General features: G+C 51.5%; 1 protein-coding gene across 5 annotated transcripts in view; it reads right to left on the minus strand.

Annotated features, from left to right (window-relative positions):
* Window positions 1–13220, minus strand: part of SAMD11 (sterile alpha motif domain containing 11) — a 118701-nt gene that overhangs the window by 30563 nt on the left and 74918 nt on the right. For all 5 annotated transcript variants that reach the window (XR_007380858.1, XM_048967870.1, XM_048967872.1 and 2 more), the window contains 2 exons: window positions 11536–11714; window positions 5807–5857 (listed from right to left, as the gene is read on the minus strand). Coding sequence is in view for 4 of the 5 variants with exons in the window: in XM_048967870.1 (XP_048823827.1) it covers window positions 5807–5857; window positions 11536–11714 (230 nt within the window). In the remaining variant the exon portion in view is untranslated. The remainder of the gene's footprint in view (window positions 1–5806; window positions 5858–11535; window positions 11715–13220) is intronic.

Genomic DNA, 13220 nt, shown 5'->3' on the forward strand with positions numbered 1-13220 from the left:
CTGCAGGTCGGTTACAGTCTCTCTTCTGATTCTTATTAGCAGAGATGCGTGCCCAAATACACCGTGCCTCATCCCTTGAAAGCCCCCCAGCTCCCACCTTCAGTGCATGCAGCAGTGAGGCAGGATGGGCTCACAGCAGCCCATCTCCATGGCCCTGCCACAAGCACTATAGCACCCATACATCTCTGCTCCCAACATCCATCACACCCCGATCGATCCCTCCTGACCGCAGCCTGCAGCTCACCTTGGCCGCAAATAAAGGAAGTTTTGCTAGCAGAGCAGGCAGAATGCAGCTGGGGGAGAGGCTCATGCACTTCCCAGCTATTTTGAACCAGCTGCATTTACACATCCCAGCAACCAGCTCTATTTTGCCCTCCTTTCCATACACACACCTCCACCACCTGCTCCAGGTGATGCATCCCTCCCTCCTCCCAGAGCTGCACCATCTCTCCGTTTCCCCACCCACCATCTCCCAGGGGCTTGCTGTGCTCCCACACGAACCCTTTGCTCAGTCCCCTCATTTACCACAACCACCCACCCCATCACTCACTCCACATCAGCCTCCCACGCTCGATCTCCACCCTTCTCCCTTCCAAAGCCCTTTCAAAGCTCAGCTCCTTGCCAGACCCAAGTCACACTCAGCCTCACCCCTCAGCCAAGCAGCTGCTGCCTGCGTATGAGTGCAGGGAAGGGCTCAACGCTTCTCTGCCTGCAGCACCAGGCGACCCAGAGGTCCCAATTTTCCTCCTTACAGTTTTTTTGGCAGCTCTGATTTGCACTGCAATCAATGGGCTGATCCTGCTGACACGCACAGCGCTCCCTGAAGCCTTGGACTCATCCGGATGCCGCGTTCCAACACTACTGAGTCATGGACAAACAGAGATGTTTTGCTCAGCCAATAAAAAGGACGTGTTGCTGACATGCAGCTGGTGCAATGGATGGAAGGTCTCTTTAAACATCCCAAATTCTGCTCATTTTCTCAATTCATTAAGCTGCCTGCTCTGAGCAGATGAAATATGGAAACACTCAGATGAGCGATCTCAAATGGGTGATAAGGCACAAGTTTAGACAACGAGCGGTGGGAGCTGATGAGCTGCAGGAATCGCTCACAGATCCCACGTATGAAGGGCGAGACTGACTTAAATATGAAACCTGATTTCCCAGTAGGGTGTGAAGAGGGCGGTCAGAAACCTACTCCAGCAATGTGCCCTTGGAGCTGTGATTCGCCATGCAATCTAAAAGCAGAAGGACATCACTGTATGCATCAAGCACGCTCCCTAGAAGCAGCAACATAGCATGCATCCATGCCAACAGCACAGGAATCCCTTGGTTGGGTTGTTCCACACGAGATCCCTTGCACCTGGGCACACAGCTCTGCATCCTGCTTCTCTGAATCTGGTATGCGGACGGTGTCCTCCCCCATTCCCACCCCAACAGCCCCACGAAGCGTTCTGGCAATGATCATCAAAGCAAAAAGCTAACAAAATAATGGTGAAATGATCCTTTGAGATGAAAGGTTGCTTTTCAGCAGGTCAATGGAAACAGATCTTCTCCTCCCCGCTCATCCATCTGAGCACACACGTGTGTTAGAACCTGCACAAGCAAGACCAGAGGGTAAGACCAGACCCACAGGGAGGGGAGAAGCAAAGTCCTGAGGATCCCTCGCTCACTCACCTACAGATGCCCCATGGAACCCGGGGAGACCACCAGCAGCTCCCAGAGCCGACCTCCACTGGTGCCTCCAGCCACAGAATGACTTTCCTTCCCTCCTGCCCATCCCTTGGGGGTGTTTAGATGCACAAAAAGAGGATGGTTAAGCCAAGCAGCCTGAGGCACGTCCTGCTGCCATGCAAAGCCCTCACAAAGCAGCCAGTGGAACATGAGTTGGAATGAGAACTCAGCAGCTCCTCCCATTGCATCTCAGGGTCTACATGCTCTGCCTTCACACGGATGCTTCGTGGGGCTCAAACCCATCAAAGCAAAGGTGGCCCGTGTTCTTCTATGCAAGCGGAGGCTGAGCTCCTTGGCTGAATCTTCCCAACTCTCTGCTCTTCTTCCTGACACAGAATGCCCTTGCTGATATCTATCAGCTACATGGATTTGGTGTGGCTTTACTTTACTTCTCATCTTCCAGCGAAACAAAAGAACACATCCCTTGACTCGGGCAGCTTTTGTCCCAGATCAAACAGGCACTGTTTGATGAACACGCTGCACTCACCCGCCTGGAACATCCATCCCTGCCAGCACCAGGAGCTTCCTTGTACTTAGCACCTCTGCCTTCAGGAAGCACGTCCTGGTGCAGAGCTCTACCAGTCATAAAGGTGAGAGCTTTTTGTGTGCCCTGCCACGACATGGATGAAACCATTCCTGCATGCAGCCAACATCCTGAAGCCATGGCAGAAATAACCCCAAACTCAGCCCTACGTGACTCAGAAGCCCTTCCTGTATGGACCTACAAAGCACACAGCAGGCTGTCACGGGGATCCTTTCCATTCTGCAGCACACAGTCAGCTTCCCAGCAGTGTGAGTGGCAGCTGCAGTTCTGCAGGGCTCTATCTCCCCATCTGCCCCACTCAATCAGTGGGGCACAGCTCACTGCCAGCACTGCAGCTCCCTGGAGCTGTCTGCTCCTCCTGCTGTAAGCTGCAGGCTTTATCTGCTCGCAGCCAGCTCCTCTAGCAGCAGGCTGAAGGCTGCAGGGTGCTGTGGGTCACATCTGCCTCCCAGCTGCCAAACGCCTCTCCTGACCTCTCAGTCCCTCCTTCAGGTCTTCCAGATTAGAAGGCAAAAGCTTGCAGAAAAGAGACATAAAGGAAGAGATAACTAAGCAAACAGGCAGCACAGAGCTGTCCTGCAGCAGCCCATGGTGGGATGCCCCACTGACAGCACTGCACGACACAGCAGCACCTGTACTGAGTCAGGAGCAGCCTTGACACGCTCAGAACCTTTAGCTTTTTCCATTTCTCCTGCTCTTTTTCTCTCCCTGCATCACTTGATGAACTACACCAGTGCACTGCCTTTCCTCCCAACCCATTCCCCAAACATTTTTCCTTCTGCTTCTTCCACCTGCCCGGATTTGTTTCACTTCTCCTCCTTCCTGACCACCCCACCCCATTCCATCACTTCCCAATAAGACCACAGCTGCACAGCACTGACCACAGCCACACTGCTTACACTCAGCCCTGCCTGCAAGGCTCAGTGCCAGAGCTGGACTAACTGAGAAGCCCAACGTGTCGGCCTGATGGCACGATACAGGAGACACTCCTGGCCTAAAATACACTCTTTACAGGTTAGTGTCCATGCAGAGCTGCATGGCTGCATGCTGGTAGCACACACTGCCTCTTATCTATCCCTTGCTCCCCATCTGCAGCTGAGCCACCGCAGCTCTTTGCCACCAGCAGGAGAGCAGAGCACAGGGAATGGGCTGCAATCCATGCACACTCATCTAGAACACACTTCAGCTAACTATTTGAGGAGTAAGGTATCTGTGTAAGCAAATTCTACCTTAAAAAGGCAATTGTAAAGGAAGGGAGCTGCAAACAAAGGCTGAAAGCTAGTGTTAACTTCAAAGCTTGACAGAGATGGGAGAAAAGCACCTGGCAGCACAAGGACAGATCCTAATCTCCCCTCTCAGGACAATTCCCCTACCTCCAGCTTTGGGTTTTCTGCAGGCAGAACGCCTTGTACCCAATTACATGTCTTTATCCAGGGCAAGACTGACAGCAATTCCACGGTGGCTAAAGCCAATGAATCCAGGCATCCTCTGGCAGCTAGGAAAGGAAGATCAAAGCCAAGCCCATGACAGGTAAATTAGGATGGCAGCTCTCACGGCTGCTTGACTTCATGTAGCACAGAGACTACAGGTCCCACGTCCTGCCATGGGGTGGGGAGGACCAGCCCAACTGCTGGGGGCTGAGCTCTGCACATCACTGAGACCCTTCTGCCACGGTCTGGGCAGGAGAAAGCTGAACAAAGGCAGCAAGCAGGCAGAGGGAGCACAGCAAATGTGCCTGATGCCATAAAAACCAGAGCAGTTTTACACCACGAGGTTCAGAAATATTCATTTTTGAAGACAGGGATGCTGACTTCCAGAGGTGTTTGCACCCTGAGCCGTGGCTGTGCTGAACTGCAGCATCGTTGCTCAGCTGGCTATTAATTAGGGCTCGTGTCAGTGCTTCCATTACAAACCTCTGCCTTTTAGGGGTTTATAACTCAGCCATAAAACTTTGCTCTAGGCTGAAATTTATCATGAAAGGGTCCGCCTGGAAGGAATCCATTCTTTTCTATTTTAGAGTCCCAAAAGCTTACGGCCACAAAGCAGGGATTTTACTCTGAGGACCGGCGCACAAAAGAAGCCCTTCAGCTGTTTTTTTACAGGAGCACTGGGTGAGATGTGCCTCCTGGACCGGCTCTGAGACGCCTCCTGGTTGAGGTGGGGGTTTTATATGCTGAATGTTGTAAATTTTAGGAATTATAAGGTTTTATGTTCCAGGGCCAAAGGCAGTGCTTACCTAATCACCAGTGAATCCCTCTGCCCCACCGGAGCGTGACTCGGTTCATGTTTCCCACCATTCCCTCCCCATTTCCTCCATTGAGCCACTTGGGGGACGCAAGACTTAATTCCCACCCAACACTCCATTAAGCAGGGATGGATCTGTCTCTCCAGGCACACAGGTATGACCTTCACACACTGCTGCTGCCTGCAGAACAGCCCACGTCGTGCTCACATGGGGACGTGTCAGTGCGTCTAACTGGCAGAGGCCATTGGTCCTTCAGCTCCTCGCTGCCCACCTTTGCTCTGATGGGAGCAGAACGGAGGCAGAACCCAGCACTGCATTTGATGGAGCTGGGAGTCACCTCTGATACTCTCTCATCCCATCTCTGTTGCCTACATCAGCCACAATGCTGAGAGCAATGTCCTTCAGAGGTGGTTAAACAGCGTCTTCCATTGGCTTACACATGCTGCACCAGCATCAGTTGTACTAATATTTTCCTACTGGTTTTTAATCTGCAACTGAACAGGAAGTTGACACGAAGCACCGGAAACTACTTGTAGCACAAAGAGAAGTCCTTGGTGCTTCTTACCCCAAAATACTACCTTTGGTGTTGTACTGCTTCAAGCCTTTTGTGCAAAGCATCACTTCTGCAAACAAGATACGTATTCCCATGTCAGTAAGGACACACATATGCCTGGGCCACCTCAATCTCATGTTCCTCCAAAAAGGGGCTACAGTAAACACACATCAAAAACAGCACTGGGCTGTTTTTTGATGGACAGAGATGGCCATGCTTTGTGCAATGCACCCCAGGGTGCCACTGGCCTTCTTTGCCAGCAGGGCTCCCTGTTGGTTCACGGTCAACCATTGGTCAACTGTTGGTCAACCAAGACACCATTGGCCTTCTTGACCACCAGAGCTCACTGAGGGCTCATAGTCAACAGTTGGTCAACTGTTAGTCAACCACTGGTCAACTGTTAGTCAACCACTGGTCAACTGTTGATCAACCAGGATTCCAATGGCCCTCCTGGTCAGGAAGACTCACTGAGGGCTCATGGTCAACTGTTGGTCAATCAAAGCCAATCGTTTCTCTCTTTTCAAAAGAGACTGTTTTCCCCCCAACAGAACTTTCCCCACAACAAAAGAACAGAAGGAAGGATATTTGGGAAGGGGAGAAAGAGAAAGAAGGAAGAAAAGCCCCACAGGACCAGCAATCAGAAACGTTCATTTACATCTAACAGCATCCATACGCCAGTAACATACCGTAAATGCTTAGCCTACCATACAAAGAGGGTGCCCCAAAATGGTACCTGCAAGAGGTCTCTCGGAAGGAGATGTTTAAATCCCAGTGGGTGTGTATCCTGTCAACAAACAAATAAACAGAGATCAATGGCACATGCTGAACACGGCATCCTTTGCCATCACGACCCACCCTCTCCCCAGCTCTGCCCCTTTGATGCAGGCACAGTCAAACCCCACGTATCCTATGGGTCCCACTGTGCTGGCAGTGAGACTCACAGCAGGGTGAAGGAGCCCCACTGCTGCTGCAGGCTTCCCAACACGCCCAAGGGCTGCAAGGTGTTGTCTCAACTGATGCAGGAAGGGCTAAGCACTGCCATTTTAAGAAGAAAACCCAAATATCTCTGCACTGTACTCCCTCCTTCACGCCCACCCTGGCTGTAAATAAATTATTAGCAATTTCCCACCTCGGAAATTAATTTCCCATACTCTGTCACTCTGCCTGCTGACAAGCAGGAACAGCAGATTCGAGATGAATAACATCCTCAATCGAGGCAGGGCAGCCACGGGTTGTGCTGGCTCTTTCTTTCCCCCCCTCCCTTTTCTCCTCTTTCCAACCTGGCAGCATCCACGCCGGCCCAAGGGGCTCAGGCAGATGCCTGACCTGTGCTCTGCTATCTTGGCATGCTACTGGGAGCATTGCTCCCCTGCCACCCCCAGCAGGGCCCTGACCCCCGCTGTCCCTCCCCGTCAGGGTGATTGATGAGCAGCCCCATAGGAAAAGCAGCAGCGTGAGCCGAGGGCAGCAGAACGAGCCTCATGCAAGCCTGCCTGATTTGAATGTGCACTGAATTGGGCCAGCAAGCACTTCAGCATGAGCAGCAAAGTCAATGGGACTTAACCACTGCTCAGAAATCAGCTGAGAACAGTGCTTGGCACGGAAATAATTGCATATCCAAGGCTGCGAGCCTCCTCGACGCGAGCCTGCCTTTGTGCTCACCCATAGAGCAGCTCAGAAAGGAGTCCTGCTGATCTCTGAGCTGTTCTTACAGGGGTGAGTACTTCTTTTAGGGCACTGTTCGATTTTATTAGATATTAAGCTCCACTGATAAAGCTGTGCTCAGAACTGTATTTATTAGTTCCACGTGTACCTACAGGCTTCACTACTCAGGTACAGTGCTTCAGAAACCCACCCTGGCTTTCTGCCTCCCCAGCTTTTCATCTGCAAACAGAAACAGAACCCAAAGCCCAAAGCAAATTCAAGCTTCTCGTGGTTCTTATGGCCCAGGAGCACCAACCCTGCCTGCACAACAGTGCTGTTAGTGGGGCTGATTTTGCTCTGCTCCCTGGATGACAGTGCACAAAACTGCCTGGAAATGGAGCCAAGGGATCGTGCCCCTCCTTTTCTGTCTATTAAACATTGCTTGGGGCCCTCCAAAATGAATGAATAAATAAACGAAGGAACAACCATCCTCGATGAGCCTGAGCACCAGCCAACTTCAGAGTGTAAGAACACTGCTTGGGAGTGCTGTAAGCAAGGGAGGGAAAGCCTCAGATCCACACAGGGGCAGCTATCAGCTGAGATGGATAATTAAACACCCATATTTAGACAAATGAATAGGTGAGAATGAAATTAAATCCTAATTATCTTTTCTTTTGGGGGGGGGTGGGGTGGAGGAGAGGAATAGGGAGCAGAACCAAGCACTCCTTCCACGTCTCTACGCCGTTATCACCAATTAGATTTCTGAGCCTAATGCACATTTTGCTTTAACGGGTTATTCATCCAATTGAAATCAAATTACTAATAATTTGCAAGCTATCAGCTGCAGGAGCCCATCCTTGGGTCGTATGGGGAACGGTGAGCAAGAGACAGTTCCTCATGAATTAATAACAGAAAAGAGAGGGGAAAAAATGAATACCAGCCCCACAGCATGGCTAACGCTGTCTTCTACCTCCTCACCCACCCGGGATCTCTGACATGGGGTGATGTGTTGCAAAGCTCAGTGCAGCAGCCCAGGGCCCCACATGGGAGCTGCGCATGGGCTCCCCAGCTGCGTGTGGGTCAGCATCTGAGCGAGGAGGTGTCAGGGCTGGGTCCGTGCAGAGGGTGAAGTCACTCCTACATGTATGCAAAACAACCCCAAAGGGATGATGTAACAGGAAGGGCTGAGGCTACTCGAGGCATCCCTGGGAGCCCGCGCCGGATTGCGAATCCAGCCCAGGAAAGAAAGTGACAGAGCTGGCAAAATAAGGGAGCGCAGCTGGGATAGTTTGTAATTTTTAAGGTTTTTTTTTTTTTCCTCCTTCCCCATCGTTCCCTTGGACCCCAGAGGACCCTGCAAGCTTTTTTGGCAGTGGTGAGGCCAAAGGAGTGAGCCGTCCTGCTGCTGAGCCCCTGCCCGAGGCCGGCCTGCTCCCATGGCCACGTGGCGAGCGCTGTGCAGCCACATCCCACCTCTCCCCTGCAGCTGTCCTTTCCTCCTCCCCTTTGCTCCAGGGCCAGTTCTGTGCTGGATGGAGTCTATCTGCATCATTCTGTTTTACAGCACAACCTGGGGCTCTCTGCATAGAAGAACAACCTCGAGATTCCAGCAAGACTGAGACCTGGGGTTGGGACGTCTTGGGGTTGGGATGTCTTGGCTACGCCAAGTGATGGAAGCAATGCTGTGTAGTGGGCACGATGGGGGTGGGTTGAGGTTGGACTTGATGATCTTAGAGGCCTTTTCCATCCTTAATGGCCATGCTGCAAGGAACTACAGGCAGCAACCAGGAGCACTCATGGCTCAGAATTTTGTTTGCATCCCATCTCACACCTCAGCTCCCCTCCAGTTTCCCATCTCCTCAGGCAAGAAGGGACTTCTTCCCATTTCTTACTTTTTGTCCCATAACATCCCTGAGAATAAGGAGCCATTTTCCTTCTCTCCCTCCACAAATATATGGCCTCATTAGGACCACGACACAATTCCTGGCGCTCTGGACCAAGCCCAGTCCTCGCTTCCCAGACAGATCTTTAATTGAATACAGTGGCTGTTATTAAGTGGTGCACGGTTCAGAGAGAAAGAAGGGAGGGGAAGGAAAGGGAAAAGCAAATGATGAGCTGCGGAGGAAGGAAGAAGGGGCTGCCTCAGCCAATTAACAGAAAATAGCCAGTGGAAGCTGTGAAAGAAACGTGTCCTAACAGCATCTCAGGAGGAGGTCAAGCGAGAGGACAGCAGAAGCAGTTCTGCGTTTATCCCATGTCAACCAGAAGGCATTGGGACCTCACAGCCCTGAAGCACAAAGAGAAGCACAAGGGCCGCTCAATAACTTTCAGAGCCAGATAGAAAACCTCATCAAGCACTGGGACAGCCACAGCCAGAATGGCAACGCAGTGCTGCGTGCAGCCAGGCTGTAAGAGAGCAACATTTCTGGAGCCAGCACTCTGAGCCGAAGAAAAAGGCTATTCCTCAGTAGCACTGCCCCAATAATCCTCAGAGCTTCTTCCCTGAGTGCTTACAGTCTGGGTATCAAGCTATGGTATCAGGCTCAGCAGATGCCTCTGGTTATATGAGACAAGATTTTAAGCCCTCTGTTTTCCAGACAGGCAGCATAACACCACGGCTACTTAACACACCCTGCAAAGCAGGCTAAGGAGGACTCAGAGGGTCTCACTACAAGATGAGAAACACTCACCTTTAAGCCTGGGTCACCTGGATTTCTAAGCAGATGAGCCAAGCTCCTTACGGTGCAAGATTCGGCTCCCTCGGCTTTATCACACATGTGCAAAGCAGCAAAGTGACACAGTTTTGCAAGGACTTGCTGGGAAATAAGCTGGCATGCAGTGAAATGCATCAGCTACAGGCATAGATAGCAGCTCTCTGCTCCTTCCTAGGATGGGGCCCTGAGCACATGACGGGTGGGTGTCCCCATTCTCTTGCAGGGCAGTGGGACCAGATGGCCTTTCATGGTCCATTCCAACTCATTCTGTGATTCTATGGTAACAGAACACCCTAAGGCAGCTTCCTCAGTGCTTAGACCTCCTCTGAAGGCCGCTGCCATAGGCAAAAGCCTGAGGGTCCATATGAGGGAGGCTAGAATGAGGGATGAACCACCAAACTAAGCTCCTGGCCCCTCTTCTCACCCCTTGGAGCAGCACACAGCATCCCCTCATACCACAGAGAGAGCCAACAGAAAGAAAACAGAGAAAAGGGGAAAAAAAACAAAGGCAATGATGTCCAAAGCAAAGATGCAGCTGTTGTACGAGTAAATGCACACAGGGGTGCACGGGGCCACTGGGGTATGGGACAACCACACAGCTCTGCTCGGGCCCCAACCCAGTCCTCCTGCTATCACAGTTTAACCTATTTCTCCCTCTCGGTGGGAAGTAATAAAGCCACAGCCCAATCCATAGCAGCCAGGGAGCACACAACAGGTGAATTAGGGGCAGCAGCAGATGGGGGGCTGGCTGTGCAGGCCCAGCTGGCGTGTCTGCACACTGTCTGCACCACTGCTCCTTGCTGGGGCCAGCATGAGACCTTCCAGGCAATGCACTGGCAGCCACTGAATGAGAAAACCCAGCTCCTTCATTTGGCAGAATTAAAAGCATAGTGAAAAGGGGGATGCTGCCCCAAACCTGAGCAGGAGGGCTCCCTTGGCACCTTCTCCCCCCATGTGCATGCATAGTGCAGACACATCCCCAAACACCTCTTATTTCCCAGTGAGAACCCCCAGCACTGCTGCCATTGATCACCCAGACTTTAATTACAGGTGGGCTTTATGAGAAGTGCTGGCTGTTCGGTCTCCCTGCTTCCAAGCTGAATGTACTGGCATCTGCTGGAAGCCAAGGGGGGAAACAGCTCATCTCCTCGGGAGTGAGAAGCACATAAAACATAAGAAAAGCAATTACATGCCTTCGGTTTCCACTCCTCTGTTTTTATAGGGCTTGTCTTAGGATCTGAGTGATTTTATGCATCGGAGAAAGATGACAATCAAGATGAGTTGCAATGATATGCATGGGAGGCTGAGACACTGCGCCTTTAGCTATTTATTTCCCTGCAGCTACAGGTCTTCCAAACATCGTATTTCTTCTGAGGGATGAGGGAACCCCAGATTTTGCAGCTGAATATTACTGGCACTAAGATTTTACATGGGAGCCCAAGTGAGAGTCACCAGAACGTAACCAAGAGCAATCCATTCTCCTCCCCATGTAAGGGGAATGTATGGGGTACTGAGCAAGATGCAGCATCAAAATCTCAGTGTTGAGGTGTCTGACTGCCTGCTCCAACTCCATCAAACCCCATTTTGTGCTACAGAGATGCTCCTGTGACCAGGAGATGCATTCTAACACTCGTGACTGAGAACATGTAACATCCATCATTGCTGCTACCTCCAGCCAAAGCTTTGCTCACCAACAGCAAACCACCCTGTTTCTATTGCATCAGAGTTTCTGGGCAAATGAGAGCAAAAGACAGCACTTAAGACCCATTCACTGCTGTGCATTTTCCATATGGCTCCTTGATCATGCAATTAATTGGCTCCCCAGGCACAAAGACACAAAACTCTGGAGAGAGCATGCAACAAAGAACAGTCTGCAAATGCAGACGCCTTCAGTGCAAACACAAGGCCCACGATGCACGGCCCCCAGGAGCCCTAGAGCCCCAAACAGGAGCGAGCAACCACAAGAGAAGATCCCACTGCTCCTTCTGAACTCCAATGGGACACAACATTTGAATTTCAAGGCCTGCAGGTGACTCCACTGGGCAGCCCACACAGCTGCCCAGTGCCTTTGCTGTTGCAATGCCAACAAAATGCAGGAAAGTACCTTCTTTTCATGATATTGATATGGAGATCCTCTTCCTGCTTCACTTCGGGGTGCTGACCATTGCCCTTGTCACTCTCTTCGCTGTCGTCACTATGTGAGAAAATGGAGGTCAGCTCTTTCTTGGGGATCCTGGTTGGGGGCAGGGGGATCGTCCTCTTCTCTGCCAGGCGACCCCGGTTCTGGCACAGGGCAGAAACAGTTGGAACAGGAAACAGTGGGAGAGAAAAAGAAGAAAAGAAGGATTTGGTTAGGCAGGGATTTGGTTAGGCAACCCATCACTAAGAAGCTCCTCTCCAATGGTCCCTTTGGAAGGCAATGAGTTAGATTCCAGATTCCAAACAGGTACAGAGGGTGCTGCCTGTTTGCAAAAGCAGAGACACATCCACACCCTGCTCTTCCAGCTCTAGCATTCGACCACGCAGTTCCAGCCTCTCCCCACCTCTTCGCCCCTACGCTGGGTCTCAGCCACGCCAATAGGAAAGGAAGGTAGATGGGAGCACAGTAAGGCTCCAGCCTCTCCCTCTGGAATATTTCCTACCAAATGTTGCCAACTATCACAGCACAGCAGGCGAAATGGGCCACGGCACAGCAAAGACATGACCCCAGTCATCCCTAATGCATTTGCAAGCCAGGTTCGTCTCCCGTACGGCACACAGTTGGCGAGGACAAATCTTAAGAGAAGCAGCATGTTTTTAGCAAGCATTGGAACAACATGAAGAAAGATGTGTGAAAAGGGTCAAACAAATGCAACGCTGACCTCCCAGCCCAACCTGGTGAGATGGGAACATGCTGGGAGCGCCAGGCAGGCTCCGCAGGGAGAGCAGAGCAAGGCTCAGCCATGTGTTTTGCATTAAGCAAGTGAGGAACTTTCCATGAAGACAAAATGCAAGCTTCTTGTTTACCTCCGTCAATAAATTTCCACTTGCAGTCATTAAGGGGGAGCCCTAATTGCGGTGATAATTAGCTAAATCCATCTGGAAGGCATCACCCCAAGGAGGCACATGAGCCGTCCCATCCTGGTGCACTTCCAAGCTGAGCACACAGCTGCATGCAAGCTGCAGGAACCCAGCAAGAGGGGAGCTGAGCTGGCTTAGGAATGGGAAAACCCACACATAGGAGGAAAAAGGCAACGTCAGGAAGAGAGGGCACTGCTGCCACCAGACCTCAGCCCAGGATGGAGTGTGAAGTTGCAATTCATCCTAACAAAGTGGGGGGGAGGGAGGGGGTGCAAATCCCGGCATCAAAGTAATTGCCATCAGCTCTCTGCTGTGACTTCACAGGCTGAAGAGAATAGCACTGATCGGATACTACAAATCCTTTTATGGCCATTATGGTGCCTCCAAGCAGTTACCAGGCCTCAGTGACTACCCAGGGACTCATCAACCCTAATGAGAGCACGAGTGCAGCAAGAGGGGAGGTGTGAAAGCAGGACATGCAGCCCCCCGAGCTGCAGCACCCTCCTCCAGATGCTCATCCTTCGCCTTTCTGAAATCCCTCCCCTTCAATGCAGCAAAAACACACACACCCCAGTGTAGAAATACACATACATATGCATACATCACACAGGCATTCCTGCATTCAGCATACAAACTGTGCAGGTATCACCCCACACCCAAATGCTCCCCTCGAGCACAAACACACAAGCAGATGGATAACACAGCAGCCCCATGCCCTTGCAGCCATGT

This window comes from Lagopus muta, chromosome 21 (assembly GCF_023343835.1).
Source record: "Lagopus muta isolate bLagMut1 chromosome 21, bLagMut1 primary, whole genome shotgun sequence".
Taxonomy (NCBI): domain Eukaryota; kingdom Metazoa; phylum Chordata; class Aves; order Galliformes; family Phasianidae; genus Lagopus; species Lagopus muta.